Source organism: Bufo bufo, chromosome 2, assembly GCF_905171765.1.
Source record: "Bufo bufo chromosome 2, aBufBuf1.1, whole genome shotgun sequence".
Lineage (NCBI taxonomy): Eukaryota > Metazoa > Chordata > Amphibia > Anura > Bufonidae > Bufo > Bufo bufo.
In genome coordinates this window covers 323,119,228-323,139,176 of record NC_053390.1, presented here as the reverse complement: position 1 = coordinate 323,139,176, position 19,949 = coordinate 323,119,228, and the positions used below count along the sequence as shown (strand labels likewise).

Genomic DNA, 19,949 nt, shown 5'->3' with positions numbered 1-19,949 from the left:
GATGACCCATCTCCAGTTTTCTTCCTTTTTATTTTCTGTTGACTTCTGGCTGCTCCTACTGCTTTTGTACTAACTGATTAGCTCAGTGTTTGCAGGAGGGGAGGCGCTAACACTTTTTTTTTGCTTAGTGTCTCCTCCTAGTGGCAGCAGCTATACCCATGGTCTTCTGTGCCCCCCAAAGAACTCAGCGAGAAAAGGATTTTACAGGTAAGCACAAAAAATAAAAAAATATCTTATTACTCGCTCGTATCATTGGGGGACACAGAAGACCATGGGACGTTAAAAAAGAGCCATACCATGGGGAGGGAACAAGAACAGAACGAATCCAAGCCCGGTCATAAGGCCCCGCACAGAAATGCGGGGGGAAAGACACACCAGGAACCCTGAAAAGGGACAGGAAGACCCATTCTCCGGAAGGCCAGTCAGAGAGCGCCTGAATACGCAGATGCTCCGGCTGGGCAGAAGAAAGAACAGCCCAGGGAATACAAGTCACGTCTAAGGCTACTTTCACACTAGCGGCACGGACCTCCGGCAGGCTATTCCGTTGGGTGAACAGCCTGCCGGATCCGTCCTGCCACTAGTGACAGTGTGCCCCCGGACTGCCGCTCCGTCCCCATTGTCTATAATGGGGTCGGGGGCGGAGTTCCAGCTAAGCACGGCAGTGCACAGAGAGAGGCTGCCGGAATAAAATGTCAGACATGTCGTAGTTTTATTCCGGCCGTGCCTCGCCGGAGCTCCGCCCCCACCCCCATTATAGTCAATGGGGACGGTGCGGCAGTCCGGGGGCACACGGTCACTAGCGTCAGGACGGATCCGGCAGGCTGTCCACCTGACAGAAGAGCCTGCCAAGGTCCGTGCCGCTAGTGTGAAAGTAGCCTTAGGAGACTTCAGAAGAAGTGGAGAGCACACAGAATATCCTCAAGACGGACAAGAATGAAGACAAGTCAGTCACCAGAAGCAACGGAGCAATTGTGGAAGATACAGGAGAGAAATACATAGACTGGGATCGAAAAGACTGCTAAAGGGAGTGATGCCCATGGATCAAAACCCCAGAAGAAAAAAAAAAAAAACACCCTTAATGGAATACTGATTAGAAGAAGAATAACTGAAAATGGTGTCTGGATATCAAAAGGCCAAAGAACTGCAGACGTGACAAAACTTGCCCCCATGGGGAAGAAGTAGGGATGCCCAAAGGGGGGGGGGGGAAGGTAATGCACCACAATTGCGTGCTATAGATCCTGTAGCAACTAATCCCCCAATAGAAGGGGGAAAGCCGACAGGACAGATGATATCCAGTATGAGTGTAATTACTCTGCCTGCGGAGGGGTTAAAGCAACAGGACGTATGGTATCCGGTGGAAGTGCAATACTCCGCCTAAGGAAGGAGAGTAATGCGACAGTCTGTCCAGGATCCAGCGATAGTGCAATTACTCTATAGAAGGAGGATAAGGCTACAGAATCTACAGTATGCGACTGTGGTGCAACTAAACCACCTATATAAGGGGGAAAACCGACAGGACAGATGATATCCAGCATTAGTGCAATCACTCCACCTGTGTAGGGAGCAATGCAACAGGACGTATAGTATCCGGTGGAAGTGCAATTACTCCGTCTAAGGAAGAAGGGTAATGCGATAGTCTGTATAGAATCCAGTGGTAGTGCAATTTCTCTATAGAAGGAGCGTAATGCTACAGAATGTACAGTACCCAGAGTAAGTGCAAATACTCCCATTACGGAAGGAGGGTAATGCTACTGGAAGCATAGGATCCAGTGGTAGTGCAACTACGTCGCCTCTGGAAGGTGGCTAACGCTACCGGATGTATGGTATCCAGTGGTGGTGTAAATATTCCCCCCACGGAAAGAGGGCAATGCTACAGGACGTATAGGAATCAATGGGATGTAAACACTACGCCGATAAAAGATTACTCTGCCCATGGAAAGAGGATAATGCTACGGGCTGTACAGTACCCAGTGGAAGTGCAATTACTCTGCCTAAGGAAGGAGGGCAATGCCACGGGCTGTACAGTATCCAGTGGTATGCCATTATGCTGCCTATGGAAGGAGGATAATGCAATGAGCTGTACAGTACTCCGCCTATGGCAGGAGGGAAATGCTACAGGCTGTATGGCATCCCAGTGCAAGGGCAATTACTCCGCTTATGCCTATGGAAGGAGGGTATGCTACAGAATGTACAGGGTCCAATGGTAAGCGCACATATTCCGCCTAAGGAATCACAGAATTCAGTGGTAGTGTAACTACTCCGCCTATAGAAAGAGGGTAAGCTACAGGGAGTGCGGTATCCAGCGGTAGTGCCAGGATTCCGCTTACGCTGTAGGACGCATGGTTCCAGCGGTAGGGTAAAGAAATTCTGCCTATAGAATAACGTAGGAACTAGGTCCAGAAGGACCACATAGCTCCAAGGGTTGTTTTGTGACTCCCTTCCGCATCTCCGGAATTGCGGACCCATTCAAGTGAATGGGTCAGCATCCGTGATGCGTGGTGCCGACCCGCCATTTGCAGGCCGCAATACGGCCACGGCCGCCCGAAGGCCTTGTGCATGAGGCCTTATTGGTAGTTTAAGTGTTTTTATACCTTCTACAAGATTCAAAAAATATTTAAGCCACAAAGACAAGCAATGAGCAATTTAAGACTGCCAAGAAGCTTAAGGCTGAGTTCACACGGGAGAGTATTCCACGTGGGTGCAATGCGGGAGGTGAACGCATTGCACCCGCACTGAATCTGGACCCATTCATTTCTATGGGGCTGTTGATATGAGCGGTGATTTTCACGCATCACTTGTGCGTTGCGTGAAAATCGCAGACCCCATAGCAGTGAATGGGGTTGCGTGAAAATCGCAAGCATCCGCAAGCAAGTGCGGATGCGGTGCGATTTTCACGCACGGTTGCTAGGAGACTATGGTGATGGAGACCCGATCATTATTATTTTCCCTTATAACATGGTTATAAGGGAAAATAATACAATCTACAGAACACCGATCCCAAGCCCAAACTTTTGTGAAGAAGTTCGGGTTTTGGTACCAAACATGCGCGATTTTTCTCACGAGAGTGCAAAACGCATTACAATGTTTTGCACTCACGCGGAAAAATTGCGCGTGTTCCCGCAAAGCACCCGCACATTTTCCCGCACCGCCCGTGTGAACTCAGCCTAAGGCTGGTTTAAGTGCATTCAGTCCAGGAAACTACAATTCAGTGTCTGCTGAACTGTAGTCACATAAAGCCATGACTACAGTTTAGTAGACCTGAGGTCAGAGGGGAATTCACAGCATTATAAATCATGATGATGCGAGTTCAGTTCAGAGCAGTATTCAGTCCAAGAAATACAGCTCCCACACAGAGCGTTTCCCGGACTGAATACACTTGTCTGAAAATGGGCAAACAAACATGAGCCACAGAGCTTAGAGTTCTTCGGACTTCATTACATACCTATATATCCTAATGTATCAAGCAAACCCTTCAATTGTAAGGATTGTCCAAGTTGCTAAAGATGTCCATAGACATTGGGGTGAAAGCAAATGGCACAAATTTGTGCACATTTTGTAAAACCAATTAGTGAAGACATCTAAAGACTCTTTGGAAGTGCTGAGGATTGGTGCGATTATAGGGGACAAATGTTTGTATGTGACGTCAATCACCACTCATTTGCTGGGCGTTTGCAAATTTTATAAGCCACAAAATCCTCGTTCGTCAGCAGCACATTGTACTGTGTAAAGAGGGGATGTGCTGCCGACACACAAGGAAACTGTATGGGGACATTGTTACAATCGTTCAGCTCCATAATACTTTGATCACTGCTAAATGTAAATTCAGCGACTGTGGGGGCAATTATCAGGAATGATCGTTCATAAGAACATTTGTTTCTGATCATCGCCTGCTCTCGGAGCTATCCGATATGCTCTGTGACATTCGCAAGAATGAGCAGCTGTGGGTGTTTTTTTTTATTGTTGCAGTCCACGACAACAAAAACGCTCACGTACGTATATAATAAAATAGCCAAACAGCAATTCAGTGAGAACGTAACACTTGTATATGGCAAACGTTAATATAATGTCCGCACGAACCATCTCATACATGCCAGCTGATATTCATGAGAACCATAACATTTCGGATTATATCATATCCGCTTAGGCTACTTTCACATTAGCGTTTTTCTTTTCCGGCATAGAGTTCCGTCAAAGGGGCTCTATACAGGAAAATAACTGATCAGGCATATCCCCATGGATTCTGAATGGAGAACAATCCGTTCAGGATGCATCAGGATGTCTTCAGTTCAGTCATTTTGACTGATCAGGCAAAAGAGAAAACCGCAGCATGCTACGTTTTTATCTTGGGCGAAAAAAAACTGAAGACTTGCCCGAATGCCGGATCCGGCATTTTTTTTCCATAGGAATGTATTCGTGCCGGATCTGGCATTCAAAATACCGGAATGCAGGATCAGTCCTTCCGGACTGCGCATGCACAGACCTTTAAAAGTGAGAATGCATTTTTCTGACTGATCAGGATCCTGATCAGTCAGAAAAAATGACATGCGTTTGCATACAGTTTGCCTGATCAGGCAGGCAGTTCAGGCAACGGAACTGCCTGCCGGAATCAAACAACGCAAGTGTGAAAGTACCCTTAGTGCCAGATATTACATGACAACGGTCAAAAGACAGAAAAGTACAACTCTCAGCAAAGTATACGGTTACCTCCAAAGCAAATGAATGTCTGTGCTTTGCTTAGAAAGAAAGGTGTATTACGACAATCCAATGTCACAGAATACATACAGAAAAAAAAAAAAAAAAAATCCTGAAAATAGCTGGAATTGCCCTAAAGTTCTAGCCGTTAAGGGCTGAGTGTTAAAAATAATTTTCCTTCTAAAATCTTTCTAACAAGTTTACTAATATTATTATTGTCACTTTGGCAAAAACAGCTTCAGAAAATAGGAGAACATAAAAATGCTAGTATCTCTGTAAGCAAAGAAACTGGATTACCAAACAGGGAGCTGAAACGCTGAAAGTACTTTATTCCTAAAATCCATTTTAAATTCACATCCGATGACTAGAAAGCATCAGAATTTTAAGTTATGAGAAGCTCCTCTTATGCCCCACCTTCCACCGGGCAGAGGGCTAAAATCCTAACCACAGCAATTCAACAAAGGTTTACTTACGACAGTGGAGCAGCAGATGATGTCCTCGTCTGTCTCTTACTTTTCAAGACACGTAGTTTATCCCCCTGTGTCACGCTAATGGACTCATCGTCATCACTGTACTGTTTAGGAAAAAATTTAAGTGGCTATTAGCTAATCAACAATTTGGCGACCTGGATTCCAATGCAGGGTCACATACGTTTTATTGTGCCATCATTTTCTCAAAAATCACTGTACAGCAGATCCATGGGACCAGATTGCTGGAGTCTGCTCAATTTAAAGGGATTGTGCACAATCCTAAAAAATGTCATGCAATTGTGTACACCTCATCTAGTCTCCTACAGAGCATAGTGTACCTGCCAACTTTTCCTAATCTTCACTTCAATCTCCATGTCCTGCTGCGCTCCATTGTGTACAACCTGAACTCCCAGGTTGTGGGCGTAGATGAGCTGCAGTCACAACACTTCCCATAGTGCTGTAAGATCAGACAGAAATGTAAAAGCCTATTACACCCTTCCCTGGGCCAAAAACTCTGCCCACTACACCCGCCATCATCCTCCTCCCACACAGATTTGATACGACAAGCAGTGGAATTCACCCACCCTGCTTGTGGATTGAGAGCTTCGACCAGCCCATTCCAAGATCACATGGGTCTGACATCACGACCATTCGGGTGGGGATTCTGACAGAGGGGATCATGAGAGGCATTGTCGTGATGTCAGAGGAAATACAGTCTCAACATCATGTGATCAAACTCCTGATCTCCGGAGAGAGACATAAAATGTAGTACATTAGTAGACGTTGCAGGGCCTGGCAGGGGAAGGGAAAGTGAAACATGTATACCCAGATAACCCCTTTAATGCACGCTCTCTGGAATCCTCAATCATGAGCTCCCAGATGCCTTGCCTCCAATGCTGATAGACTGCCTTCTCCTTATATACAGTATAGGATGAAATCTGTCAATCATTTGTGGAAGAGCAGGGGGGGAGAGGAGTAACTTATTTACATCAGGACTCCAGCATTTAAGTCCTGCATTTCAACCAGGGTCTTCGTTAGTCTATGCTGCCTTCAGATAAGTCAAAGCAGCATAAACCTTGACAAAAACAAGTTTAGGACTCGTTCACACGACCGTATGTCTGTCAGTGTTTTGCAGCCCGTTTTTCCTTTTTTTTTCCAGTAGTGTTTCCGTTCCGTTTTTCAGTATGGCATATACAGTAATTACATAGAAAAAAATTGGGCTGGGCATAAAATTTTTAATAGACGGTTCCACAAAAACGGAACGGATATGGAAGACATACAGATGCATTGTATATATGGACCGTATATGGAACGCAAAAAACGGCCCGTAAACGGCGGAAAAAAACAAAACACTGTCGTGTGAAAGAGGCCTAACTCTTTGTATTAATCCAATTACAAACAGTGTTTTTGCCTGTTTTAATTAAAATAACTGAAAGGTGCTCAGTTGTCACGTCTTTTCACAAGTGACAAATGGAGGTCTTAACTCACTACCTTCTGCACGATGTCAGAAGCTTGAAAAATGCCTAAGGCAACGTCTACACGACGACATTTGTCGCGCGACATTTTGTTGCACTAATGTCGCACGACAATTTTTTATAATGGCAGTCTATGGTGTCGCACTGCAACATGCTGCGACTGCGACGCAACAGTAGCAGAAGAATCCATCTCAAATGGATTTTCTGCGACTGTTGCATGTTGCAGTGCGACACCATAAACTGCCATTATAAAAATTGTCGGGCGACATTAGTGCAACAAAATGTTGCGGTGTAGTTGTGCCCTAATTGTCGCGCAACAAATGTCGTTGTGTAGACGTAGCCTTAAGGCGATAGTATCTAACACAAATCCCATTAGGCTGGGTTCACACGAGCGTGTCTGGATTAGGTCCGGATGCGTCCCGGTGTATTGCAGCAAACCCACACGAGTAGGAACGCAATTGCAGTCAGTTTTGACTGCGATTGCGTTCCGATGTTCAGTTTTTATCGGGCGGGTGCAATGCGTTTTGCACCCGCGTGATAAAAAAACCGACTGTGGTACCCAGACCGGAACTTCTTCACAGAAGTTCAGGTTTGGGTTAGTTGTAGTGTAGATTGTATGATTTCCCCTTATAACATGATTATAAGGGAAAATAATAGCATTCTGAAAACAGAATGCTTAGTAGGTGATCAATTGAGGGTTAAAAAAAATAACTCACCTTCTCCTCTTGATCGCGTAGTTGCCGGTCTCTTCTTTAACGATGAGCTGTGGGCTAAAGGACCTGTGGTGACGTCAGATCACATGGTCCATCACAGTGGTGATGGAGCATGTGATCTGACGTCACCACAGGTCCTTTAGCCCACAGCTCATCATTAAAGAAGTAAAGAAAAGACCGGCAACTACGCGATCAAGAGGAGAAGGCGAGTTAATTATTATTTTTTTTAACCCTCAATTGATCACCTACTAAGCATTCTGTTTTCAGAATGCTATTATTTTCCCTTATAACCATGTTAGAAGGGGAAATAATACAGTGAATAGACTGTCACCTAGCAACCATGCGTGAAAATCGCACCGCATCCGCACTTGCTTGCGATTTTCACGGAACCCCATTCACTTCTATGGGACCTGCGTTGCGTAAAAAACGCTGAATATAGAGCATGCTGAGATTTTCACGCAACGCACAAGTGATGCGTGAAAATCACCGCTCATCTGAACAGCCCCATTGAAATGAATGGGTCGGGATTCAGTGCGGGTGCAATACGTTCACCTACCGCATTGCACCTGCGCGGAAATCTCGCCCGTGTGAACGCAGCCTTACTGTGTGTATACAGAGGTGCAGAGGATGAAATGAAGCTGGACGTGTGCATGCTCTCCACAGACTTACCAGTTCAATGTCTTCTTTGCCAGAGGCTTTGTCCAGATCGTCATGAAGTGAAATGTCATCCACCCCAGACAGAATAAAGGTTACCGCTACTTTGTTGCCATTTTCCTGCTCTTTCCTCTTTTTGCGATAAATGTCGCCTTCGTTCCAGAGACTCATTTGCTTGCTGTAAAATATATAACACCTTATGGATTATCTCACCTTTATCTAAAATGGAGAACTTGTGCGAAACACATATGGCAGAGGTCAGATTTTTTGCAAACTTTACAATACCATGTTAGGCTACTTTCACATTGGCGTTTTGGCTTTCCGTTTGCGAGATCTGTTCAGGGATCTCACAAGCGGTCCAAAACGGATCAGTTTTGCCCTAATGCATTCTGAATGGAAAAGGATCCGCTCAGAATGCATTAGTTTGCCTCCGTTCTGTCTGCATTCCGCTTTGGAAGTGGACACCAAAACGCTGCTTGCAGTGTTTTGGTGTCCATCTGACGAAACTGAGCCAAACGGATCCATTCTGACACACAATGTAAGTCAATTGGGACGGATCCGTTTTCTATGACAATAATCTGGCACAATAGAAAACGGATCCGTCCCCCATTAACTTTCAATGGTGTTCTGAACGGATGCGTTTGTGCAGATCCATGATGGATCCGCACCAAATGCGAGTGTGAAAGTAGCCTTAGAAAAGGTACATGATGTAAACTGTAGTGAATGTAATCTTACCAGCTGATGTATTTGAGTTATAACCTCCCTTCTCATCCCCAGCTGTGCCATGTAACCAACACTCCATGTCCACTCATATATGCTGTGGTATTTGAAGCCAGTATCTATGTATTCCTATGGGAGCTTCAATGCAAGTCTCAGGAATGACTAGAGAAGCAACTGACTTCCTGTCCTGACAGTTGGAGTGTTTGTCACAGCTGAAGATCAGAAGGGAGGTTATAACTCCCAAATACAGTCACTGGTAAGAAGATTACATCATCACACATCATTACACCTGTCTAACCGGTCAAGGAATAAAAATGTTTGTGGGAATGCATCTTTAAAGGGGATGGTTTCTTTAAAGGGGCTGTCCGTTGTGTGGCCAAGAATAGGCATTTTTAACATAGGATGGGACGTGCAGAACAGGAAAATGGCTGGTATCCTAGCTTTGTAGAGCCGCAACTTATGGACCGCAAAACGGTCACGTGCATGAGGCCTATGGTTGCGACCACAGCAAAAATGAAAAGAAAAAAAAAAAATTTGCTGCATGCTAATCACACGGACTTGCAATAAAAGACTCAATAATTTAGCATTAAATATTGATTTGATTGATCTCATCAGCCACTACATGCTTAAAGTATAACTGTTGTATTTTATTTTTTTGGAGTATTGGATTGTGGTGATTAATATCTCCTTGGTGTCCCCATTTCAACTTTTCACTGTGTATTCAATTACCCCTTAATTCCACATTTTTGTTCCCTGTACTGCCTACTTTTACCTGTGCTTAAAATAGGGTTGCTAGGCATGGTCCGAAGCACGCTGCGTGCAAGGTCAGATTACAGACAGCCAGGGACTGTAAGTAAATGATTAAAGCCAGGTCCTCCCCAGCAGCTGATAACAGTGACTGGGCTGTGTGCACTTCTCCCTGTCCCTGCGCTTGGTAGACGCTCCCTCACTCAGGAGAGAAGGAGAGCTGGAGAATGCATAGTTGAAGCAGCGCAGACCAGGGAAGGGAGATCTGCCAACTGCTCAGTGTATAAATGAAAGCAACATGTGGTAAGAGGACCCCTTTGTGCTGCAGGAGATTAACCCTTTAGGGGGGAGGGCTCTGGTTACTGACACTTTTGGGGGGCTATTGTTACTGGCTAGTGAGGGCAGGCGGGATTAGCCTCAGGGTGAGGGCAGTGGCGGCCATCTTAACTGAACAGTGAAATTGCAGTTTTATGCAGACTGGTTGCTAAGGGCAGAATCTTATTAAATATGGGGAAAGTCAATCTAATAGTAACTGATTCTGGAATATCATGTTATTAGTAACTACATATATGAAAATTGAAATTAGGGTCTAAGTGTGACAGTTATCCTTTAAGGGACTGAATGGAACATTGCTTCCTGCTGCGGCAGTTTTTCATGCTGCATCTCACAACATACTCAACTATACACATTACCTATATAAAACAGTATGAATTCTTCCACTGGCAAAACTTACTCAACCAGGAATTGTTGCTGAGGTCCAATCACAGAACCAGGTCTACATATTCGGATCCAGGCAATGGTTTCTGCAGCAGTCATTCTATAATGCTTCATCATGTAACAAGCTATCAGCGTACCTGTTCTCCCCAGACCAGCTGAAAACACAGCAAACACTTATGTACCAAAACGATCAAAGAGAGGACTCTACAAATTATCTAAACTGACGGCACTGGTATAAATAAACCTGGATCACAGTAAGGGTGGTTTCACATGTAGGATTCCTAAAGGGAACCTGGCACTGGGATTTTGTGTATAGAGCTGAGGACATGGGTTGCTAGATGGCCGCTAGCACATCCGCAATACCGAGTCCCCATAGCCCTGTGTGCTTTTATTGTGTAAAAAAACCGATTTGATACATATGCAAATTAACATAAGTCTTCTCTTACTTGTGTGACCAGAGAAGTCATATTTTCAAGCTCTGACTCATCTCAGGTTAATTTGCATATGTATCAAATCGGTTTTTTTACACAATAAAAGCACACAGCGCTATGGGGACTGGGTATTGCGGATGTGCTAGCGGCCATCTAGCAGCCCATGTCCTCAGCTCTATACACAAAATCCTGGTGACTGGTTCCCTTTAAGAAAAACTGCACTTTTTTTACAGCCAGATTTTAGCTGAAAGTTTGGAAAATAAGGAAATATGAAAACGCACTACAAGCGATACTTTTTATGTGCATTATAAACAAACCAGTGAAGGAAGCAGAAAAAAAAAAAATAATAATAATAATAATAATAAGGCAGTCCTCATCTCAACGAGGAAACATAGAAAAGCAAAATGCAATGGAAATATCAGCTCAGAATGTACATATCGTAAGAGGAAGCCTAGAACTTGGCGCACTACGACTTACCTTTGCAATGTACAGCTATGGCGCCTTCTGCATTTTCACAGATGTTCAGGAACTTCTTCACTATGGGGTCACTTGGGGTACTTCCATCAATAAAGAATAGATCATGATGTTCAAAACCGGCATCTGTAAACCGCTTTGCTTCGTACATCTTTTTATTCAGGCGCACAATTGTAGAAACGTGGTGTTCTCTGAAGTACGGGAAGTATGCTTCTGGAGCATGATGAGGGTATCCTAGATAAGTAGAGCGCATGAGAAGGTTTTATAGTCATAACCACACAGTATATTTATTCTGAATGCAATTTCTTACTGAAACAGACCAGAGTGGGAACTAAATCTATAGGAACCGTTCAGAGCTGTATGCTGCCACAGGCCAGCTAACTGCACAGAAGATATTTTCCTTTGCACACTTGGCGATCTCTTCATTTCTCTTTTTGGCAGGTCTCCTCTACCTTCCCTCTGTATGTATAAGGGTTTTTTCACATCTGCGTCATCAGATCTGCTGGATTCCACCGGATCAGGCCTTGCCAGATTCTACAGTTCAATGCCGGATCCTCACCGACTATAATGAGGTCCAGTGGTGATCCGGCCACCTTCCGGCATAAGTGCCGGGTTTCCAGCTGGCCTACAGCCAATACTGGTGCCAGATAAAGCAGGAGCTAGTAGAGCTGCGTGATCAGTCATCATTTATCCCAGTTTATAAAAAAATACAGAGAAATGCTTTCACAAAGGTCCCTTTCACACGGGCGTCACGGTTTTTGTCTGGATGCGTTGCGGGTGCATTGTGGCAAACCCACGCGAGTAGATACGCAATTTCAGTCAGTTTTGTCTGCGATTGTGTTCCGTTGTTCAGTTTTTTCCGCGTGAGTGCAATGCGTTTTGCATGTGCGTGATAAAAAAACTGAATGTGGTACCAAGACCCGAACTTCTTCACTGAAGTTCGGGTTTGGGATCGGTGTTCTATTAATTTTATTATTTTCCCTTCTAACATGGTTATAATGGAAAAGAATAGCATTCTTCATACAGAATGCTTACTAAAATGTCCCTCTCACCTCATCCACTTGATCGCGCAGCCGGTATAGTCTTCTTTCCTCTTCCTGCAGGACCTACAGAAGGACCTTCGATGACGTCATTGCGCTCACCACGTGGTGAGTGTGGCGACGTCAGCGAAGGTCCTGCTGAATGAAGATAGAAGAACCTTCTATCTTCATTCAGCAGGACTTGCGCTGACAGGTCCTGCAGGAGGAAGAAAGAACGATACCGGCTGTGCGATTAAGTGGATGAGGCGAGTTATTTTTTAACCCCTCAATGGACATTTTAGTAAGCATTCTGTATAAAGAATGCTATTATTTTCCTTTATAACCATGTTAGAAGGCAAAATAATACAGTGAATTGATTTTAAATGGGGTCCAGGGTTGCTCATCCCCATTTACTAACATCATCTCCTAGCAACCATGCATGAAAATCTCACCGCATCCGCACTTGCTTGCGGATGCTATGTGATTTGCACCATTAATTTCTATGGGGCCTGTGTTGCGTGAAAAACAACGCTCATGTACACAGCCCCATTGAACTGAATGGGTCAGGATTCAGTGCGGGTGCAATGCATTCACGTCACGCATTGCACCTGCGCGGAATACTCTCCCGTGTGAAAAGGGGCCTAAGGCTACGTTCAGACAAGCACCACCCATTTATAAAAGATGTCACGTCATTGTGCCACATACAATGGATCCAAACTACAAGTGACTAACCCCACTGACTTATATTTGGGCTCCCATCATAGAATCAACCATTAAAAAGCAGACACCTTAAAAGGGACACTGACAGGCCCAATAAGCATATTTAGGTATATATCTAATACACTTTATAAGACCTGTACTGTCATACTGTCATATATATACCTAAATATGCTTATTGGGCCTGTCAGTGTCCTTTTAGGGGCTCTTTCACACTTGCGTTGTTCTGTTCCGCCATAGAGTTCCATCGTCGGGGCTCTATGCCGGAAGAATCCTGATCAGTTTTATCCCAATGCATTCTGAATGGAGAGAAATCCGTTCAGGATGCATCAGGATGTCTTCAGTTCCGGACCGGAAAGTTTTTTGGCCGGAGAAAATACAGCAGCATGCTGCGCTTTTTGCTCCGGCCAAAAATCCTGAACACTTGCCGCAAGGCCGAATCCGGTATTAATGCCCATTGAGAGGCATTAAGCTAAACGTCGTTTCGGCGCATTGCCGAATCCGACGTTTAGCTTTTTCTGAATGGTTACCATGGCTGCCAGGACGCTAAAGTCCTGGCAGCCATGGTAAAGTGTAGTGGGGAGCAGTATACTTACCGTCCGTGCGGCTCCCCGGGCACTCCAGAGTGACGTCAGTGCGCCCCACGCGCATGGATGACGTGATCGCATGGACACGTTATCCATGCGCATGGGGCGCTCTGACGTCATTCTGGAGCGCCCCGGGAGCCGCACGGACTGTAAGTATACTGCTCCCCACTACTACTATGGCAACCAGGACTTTAATAGCGTCCTGGGTGCCATAGTAACACTGAACGCATTTTGAAGACGGATCCGTCTTCAAATGCTTTCAGTTCACTTGCGTTTTTCCGGATCCGGCGTGTAATTCCGGCAAATGGAGTACACGCCGGATCCGGACAACGCAAGTGTGAAAGAGCCCTAAAGCACCATGTGGCTCCAGAATGTCCAATACTTAACAAGAAGATACTCCAGGTCTTACAGACCCCTCACACTAAATGGGGCCTGAATCCAGGGGGTCACCACATTACTTTAGACTTTATTTTTGTAGCCAAGCCTATTATTTCCCATAGATATCAACTGGCAACCAAAAACTACCAAGTTCCAGTAGCAGATTTTAAAGGTGCACTGAATATCAGGCATTTGCACAGGTCTGCTGGTCCCTATGAGGCTGGAGCTACACTCAGGCATACCACATAATGGCTTCTGATATCTTGTCACATGCACATATGACTGCCACAGGACTTTTTTTCAGCACAACTTTACAGACCCCTAATCTCTTTTCTCTAACACTTGTACAGAGTTGAGATTTATATGAAAATACTGCCGTAAGCTACCAAAGAGGCGAGACCTTGTGCTGTGATGGAAAATGAATGTACTGACTGGCTGTGCACAAGTACTAGTGAATACGCTCTAGTGAAGGCATGGCCAAAATGCAGCTCTCCATCTGTTGGAAAACTACAACTCCCACCATGCCCTGCTGTACGCTGATAGCTGTAGAGTGTCTGGGCATGATGGGAGTTGTAGTTTTGCAACAGCTGGAGAGCCTCAGGTTGGCCATCCCTGCTCTAGGGTCTATCTCAGACAGAGTCCAGGATCCTTTTTAATTGCAGGATGGCTTAAATTCACACAAACTACACCCAATGCTGTGCATTTCTCAGGAAATATGAGCCCTACTTACAATCAAGCCACTACAGAAACAAATACATACCATTTTCCATTTTACTTTTTTGATGGGGGCCACTGAAAGCTAGAAATTTCTGTGGAATTATCCAGTTGAAATCTCCATTTTCAGCTCTCTTGAAGAAAAAAAATAAACAAATAAGTTAGACCGTGAGTTAACAAGAAATAAAGCGTTTTCTTTAAAATCCTTGTGCGGGCAAATGACGGTTCTGTGATAGTGCTTCATTAAACCTCACCTCATAGTGCTGGTATTCCTCCAGATCAAAAGTTCTAAAATCAAAGAATTCATACTGCAAAGCCTACAATAAAACACATGAAATATAACAAAGTATAATACAGGGAAAACGTGACGACATCTGCATTTCATCATGCCTTCTAAGGACTCCTAAACTACTCTTTCCACACAAATAAATCCTAATATATTACAAATCAGTTTTAAAATATTTCATACATTTGTCATTTCAATCTCTGCAGTGTTGTATGAACAGATCAGTAACTGTTCGCTATAATGAAGTCTCCTATGTTCTCGGTTCTGTCACTTCAGACTGATGTGCGGTGCCAGAAATCTTAGGGGACATTACTGCAGAACGGGAAAGAGGAGGAGGGGGGGTTGGGTGGTCACCGATTCATATGTAAAGTATTCCATGCTCCGAGGCATGGCCAACTAGAATATAGGTTTCCCTTTTTTGTGCTGGTGACAGGACCTCTTTAAATGATAAAGTGTAATTCCTCACAGTATATCACAGTTTAAGTTCTTTTACAAAGCGCACATCAGCGGCAGCACTCCTTATAAAAGGGTTGTCTGCTATTTTTATACCGACCAGATCAGTGGGGGTCCAACTCCCAGCACCCCCACCAATCAGCTGTTTGAAGAGAAAGCAGCTCTGGTATGAGCACTGCCTTCTCTTCATCGTTTACCTGCTCACTGTCACTACCAGTGGTGAGCAGTGTAATTACAGTTCCTCCATCTCATTCACTTCAATGAGCACGCTCCTTCCTATTCAACTGATATTGATGACTTGTCCTTTAATCACAGATGCAGGTACATACAGGTTTCAGTCTATGCTGCCAGGGTTGATAGGAACGTGAAGTCGGTGATGCCAAGCATGACAGGAGCAGCCTGAAAGGATGCATGTGCCATGTCCATAGGAGAGTTAGATATAAGAGGCAAGCTCTGTGCAAAGACCTTCTTACATTTTTTGTACCTTTTTTTATTATTATATTTAGACTTATTTTTGTAGGAGCCAACTCTTTATGAGTTAAAAACAGTGTCTTTTTCTTAACACAGTACAATAGCTCTGACAACTAACCTTGTGTACAGCATGGAAACAGTCCAGTAGTGTTAGATGGAAACTACAGGTACCAAACGAGGCGTCCCTGTAACACAAAGCAATCCTGCGTTAGGCACAGAGACTAAATACTGTAAGCTAGAGAAACCAATTTAACCACTTCCTGACCGGGCCTAATTTTGCAAATCTCATATGTCACTTTATGTGGTAATAACTTTGGAACGCTTTGAAGTATTCAAGCCATTCAGAGATGGTTTTCTCATGACACATTGCACTTCATGTTAATGGTAAATGAGTCAATATGTTTTATCTTTATTTAAAAAAATTATTATATATATATATATATATATATATATATATATATATATATATATATATAAAAATTTATTTCACTTTCTAAATTTGAATCTCTCTGCTTTTAAGACAGATAGTGATGCCTCAAAAGTTTCATTAATTAACATTCCCCATATGTCTACTTTATGTGGGCATCATTTTTGTAATGTCAATTTTTTTAAATCTTTTTAGGCCGTTAGAAGGTTTAGAATTTTTAAAGCAATTTTTTTAAGTTTTAAGAAAATTTCCAAAGTTGACTTTAAAGGACCAGTTCAGTTCTGAAGTCTGTGGGGCTTACATAGTGGAAACCCCCCATAAATGACCCCATTGTAGAAACTACACCCCTCAAGTTACTCAAAACTGATTTTACAAACTTTGTTAACCCTTTAGGTGTTCCACAAGAATTAAAGGAAAATGGAGAGGACATTTTCTAAATTTCACTTTTTTGGCAGATTTTCAATTTTAATCCATTTTTTTCTTTAACACATCAATGGTTAACAGCCAAACAAAACTCAATATTTATTACCCTGACTCTGCGGTTTACAGAAACACCCCATATGTGGCCGTAAACTGCTGTAAGGGCACGCGGCAGGGCCCAGAAGAAAATGAGCGCCAGGTGGTTTTTGGAAGGTTGGACTGGTTTTCTGACACCATGTCCCATTTGAAGCCCCCCTGATGCACCCTTACAGTAGAAACTCCCAAAAAGTGACCCCATTTTGGAAACTAGGGGATAAGGTGCCAGTTTTATTTGTACTATTTTGGGGTACATATGATTTTTAATTGCTCTATATTATGTTTTTTGCAAGGCAAGGTAACCAAAAAATGGCTGTTTAGGCACTATTTTTTACAACATTCATCTGAGAGGGTAGATCATGTGCTATTTTTATAGGTTGTGGTGGACGCAATGATATCAAATAGGTCTACTTTCTTTGTTTCAGTTTTACATCATAAAGCATTTTTGAAAAATAAAAAAAATTATGTTTGAGTCTCCATTTTCTGAACGCCATATTTTTTATATTTTTCTGCCAATCGTCTTGTGCAGGGGCTCATTTTTTGCAGTAAGAGTTGACGTTTTTATTGATATAATGTTTTTTGATCATTATTAGGGTACTTTCACACGTGCGTTCGGTGCGGATCCGTCTTGTATCTGCACCGATAATGCAAACGCTTGTATCCGTTCAGAAAGGATCCGTTTGCATTATTCATAAAAAAAAAAAAGTCTTGACTTACACTGAAAGTCAATGGGGGACGGATCAGTTTTCAATTGCACCATAATGAAAACGGATCTGTCCCCATTGACTTACATTGTAAGTCAGGACGGATGCGTTTGGCTCCGCACGGCCAGGCGGACAGATGTGAATGGATCTTTAGAAGATCTGACAGGTTTGCAAAGTCAATTAATTTCAACATTAAGGTTACCTGAAAGGAAGGTAAGTCACGTTTCCCATCTGCAAAATTTTGTGCATTTCTTCTGGGAGCCTCTTCAAGTAGATTATCTACGCAATTAAATTACAGAAAGACGTGTCACAAAGTGCATTGTAGAAAGCACAAAAAACGGCTCCTGGTAACGAATAAAGCTCTGGATGCTGTCTTATGGTCTACTTCTATCTCATTCATGTAAAAAGACCTTGATCTTATATGTAAGTGAGCTGATTCAAGTCAGGGGGGGTGGAGAGCTGGCCGCTAGTGGTGTCAACATCAGTACAACCTGTACAAAATCTTGCTCATGCACAGTTACTCATCAACTCTGGTATGTGCGCACCACCCCCTAATAAACTTGCACTTCAGATGTGTACAATGCATGTACCAGAGTATCAAGGTGTAATGGCGCATGCGCAAGATTTAGTATGGGCCTGTACTGACATTCCCACCACTTTGGTACATCAGCCAAGCCACAGCGGCTGGAAATAGCAGTCGTAAAGAGCTTGACTTAGATCAGCTTATTTACACAAGTTATAAAGGCTAAAGGAATGAACAAATCAAGGATCAGCAACAACATGTTGACCACAAGACCTCCATCGGGTACTGGGTTCCAGTTTGGGAGGGGCAAAGAGCACGCGACAGGTTCCCTTTAAATTAGGAAGGGGTTATATTCACTTCTACTAGCTGCTCTGTTATCTAAAGGCTCAGGATTTACACGTTTTCTTATAACGAGAATGACTATGTGCAACGCAAACAGTGACTTCCACTATCATCAGGTCATTACAATGGACGTGACTGAGCACGTGTACTTACAGCATAACTTCCTATTAAAAAGGCAGCGTTGGCTTGTTTCTTCTTGTCACTGCTGGTGTAATGGATGATTTTCTTCTTTGTCAGAGAGAAGGACTACAACAAAATAGTAAATAAAGCATTTATTTTCACTGCTAATCAAGACCAGCAAAAACTACAAAAGGTGAAAAATGAAACTGTATACTACAGAATCTAAAAGCAGTCATCGCTAAGGCTAGCTTCACACTAGCGCTTTTCGATCCTGCAGGGGACAGCCTGCCGGATCTCTTTGCATTCCCGGAATCTACCGCATTGCCGTCCGGCCCTATTAACTATAATGGGGACCACCAGAGATCCGGCTGCAACCTGACAAATATGGCAGTCAGATGAAAACAGCTGCATGCTGGCCGTGTCTCTGCATATTTACCGGGTTGTAGCTGGATCTCCACTGGTCCCCATTATAGTTAATAGGGCGAGCGGGTATCCGGAAGTGTCCAGCACTGCCGGATCCAGACAACATTACCTAAAAATCTGGGATAACCTAAAATGAATTTTTTTTTAATCCTTTCCCCAGAGTCATTCTCTGCGGCGCTGGTCTGGTCCTCCTGCCACTGCTCATTTACAAATTGATTACGGCACTTGACTGATGCAACCAATGACCTTAACTTTAGACTGCTAAGGACAGCGATTGGCTGTAGTGGTCACGTTTAGCTGGACATTTAGGGGCACATTTATTAAGACCGGCGTTTTAGACGCCGGTCTTAATAAAACCCTGCATTGGACCCGCCGCAGTTATGAAGAGGCTTAGGCTTCTCCATAACTTCAACGAATCCAGCGCCAGTCTAAATGTAAGCCAACTTCCTTGCCGTCTTACATTAAGACTATTTTCTACACCTAAAACAGTCGTAGAAAATGGTAAGTGAGACAGGCCTGCAAATCCGTCCCCTTTCCCGCCCACATACTTTTTTAGACCTGGCGTGAGCGGGGAGAAGTTGCAGATTGTGGCGCAATCTGCACCAGAAATACGTCTAATTTAGGTGTATTTCTGTTTAATAAATGACCCCCTTAGTAGCTATCGGCAAGCTTTAATTACGGTAACTCAGACAAACCCTTTAATTGGACACTATATAAAAAGGGTGTTTGTAGGGTGGAAAGAAGTATTGAACTGGGGTACTAAGTGGGCGCTGTGCAGCGGTATTGAGCTGTACTCTTCACTACAGAGGTGAACCAACATATTAGAGTCATGAATCTGTCCCATTGATTCATCAGTGTTGACAATTGATTCCTCTTCCCTTTCTGTTGAATTTCATTACAGCTGAAGATTCAAGCAGACTTGGTGTATTACTTTTTTTTTTTAACTATGGCTTCCTGAATCATGTGGCAATTTAGGCCTTTCACTATCTGAGATGTGAGCATTAATCTTTTACTCACCTAAAGCACAAAATATGTGACAGATCAGAGGACCGACCCCGATAATTTTTCGGTCCCCTTGCCCCATAAAGTGTAATAATGAATGATCAAAAAAATCATATGTACCCAAAAATGGTACCAATAAAAACGTTAACTCTTCCTGCAAAAAACAAGCCCCTG

At 43.6% G+C, this 19,949-nt stretch overlaps 1 protein-coding gene across 8 annotated transcripts in view; it reads right to left on the bottom strand.

Annotated features, from left to right (window-relative positions):
* CDC14B (cell division cycle 14B) overlaps positions 1-19,949 on the bottom strand; it is an 81,530-nt gene that overhangs the window by 7,115 nt on the left and 54,466 nt on the right. For all 8 annotated transcript variants that reach the window (XM_040416974.1, XM_040416972.1, XM_040416978.1 and 5 more), the window contains exons 4-12: positions 18,384-18,476; positions 17,568-17,644; positions 15,837-15,903; positions 14,763-14,825; positions 14,555-14,642; positions 11,097-11,327; positions 10,205-10,343; positions 8,020-8,182; positions 5,166-5,266 (exon numbers count right to left, since the gene is read on the bottom strand). In XM_040416974.1, the coding sequence (XP_040272908.1) occupies positions 5,166-5,266; positions 8,020-8,182; positions 10,205-10,343; positions 11,097-11,327; positions 14,555-14,642; positions 14,763-14,825; positions 15,837-15,903; positions 17,568-17,644; positions 18,384-18,476 (1,022 nt within the window). The remainder of the gene's footprint in view (positions 1-5,165; positions 5,267-8,019; positions 8,183-10,204; positions 10,344-11,096; positions 11,328-14,554; positions 14,643-14,762; positions 14,826-15,836; positions 15,904-17,567; positions 17,645-18,383; positions 18,477-19,949) is intronic.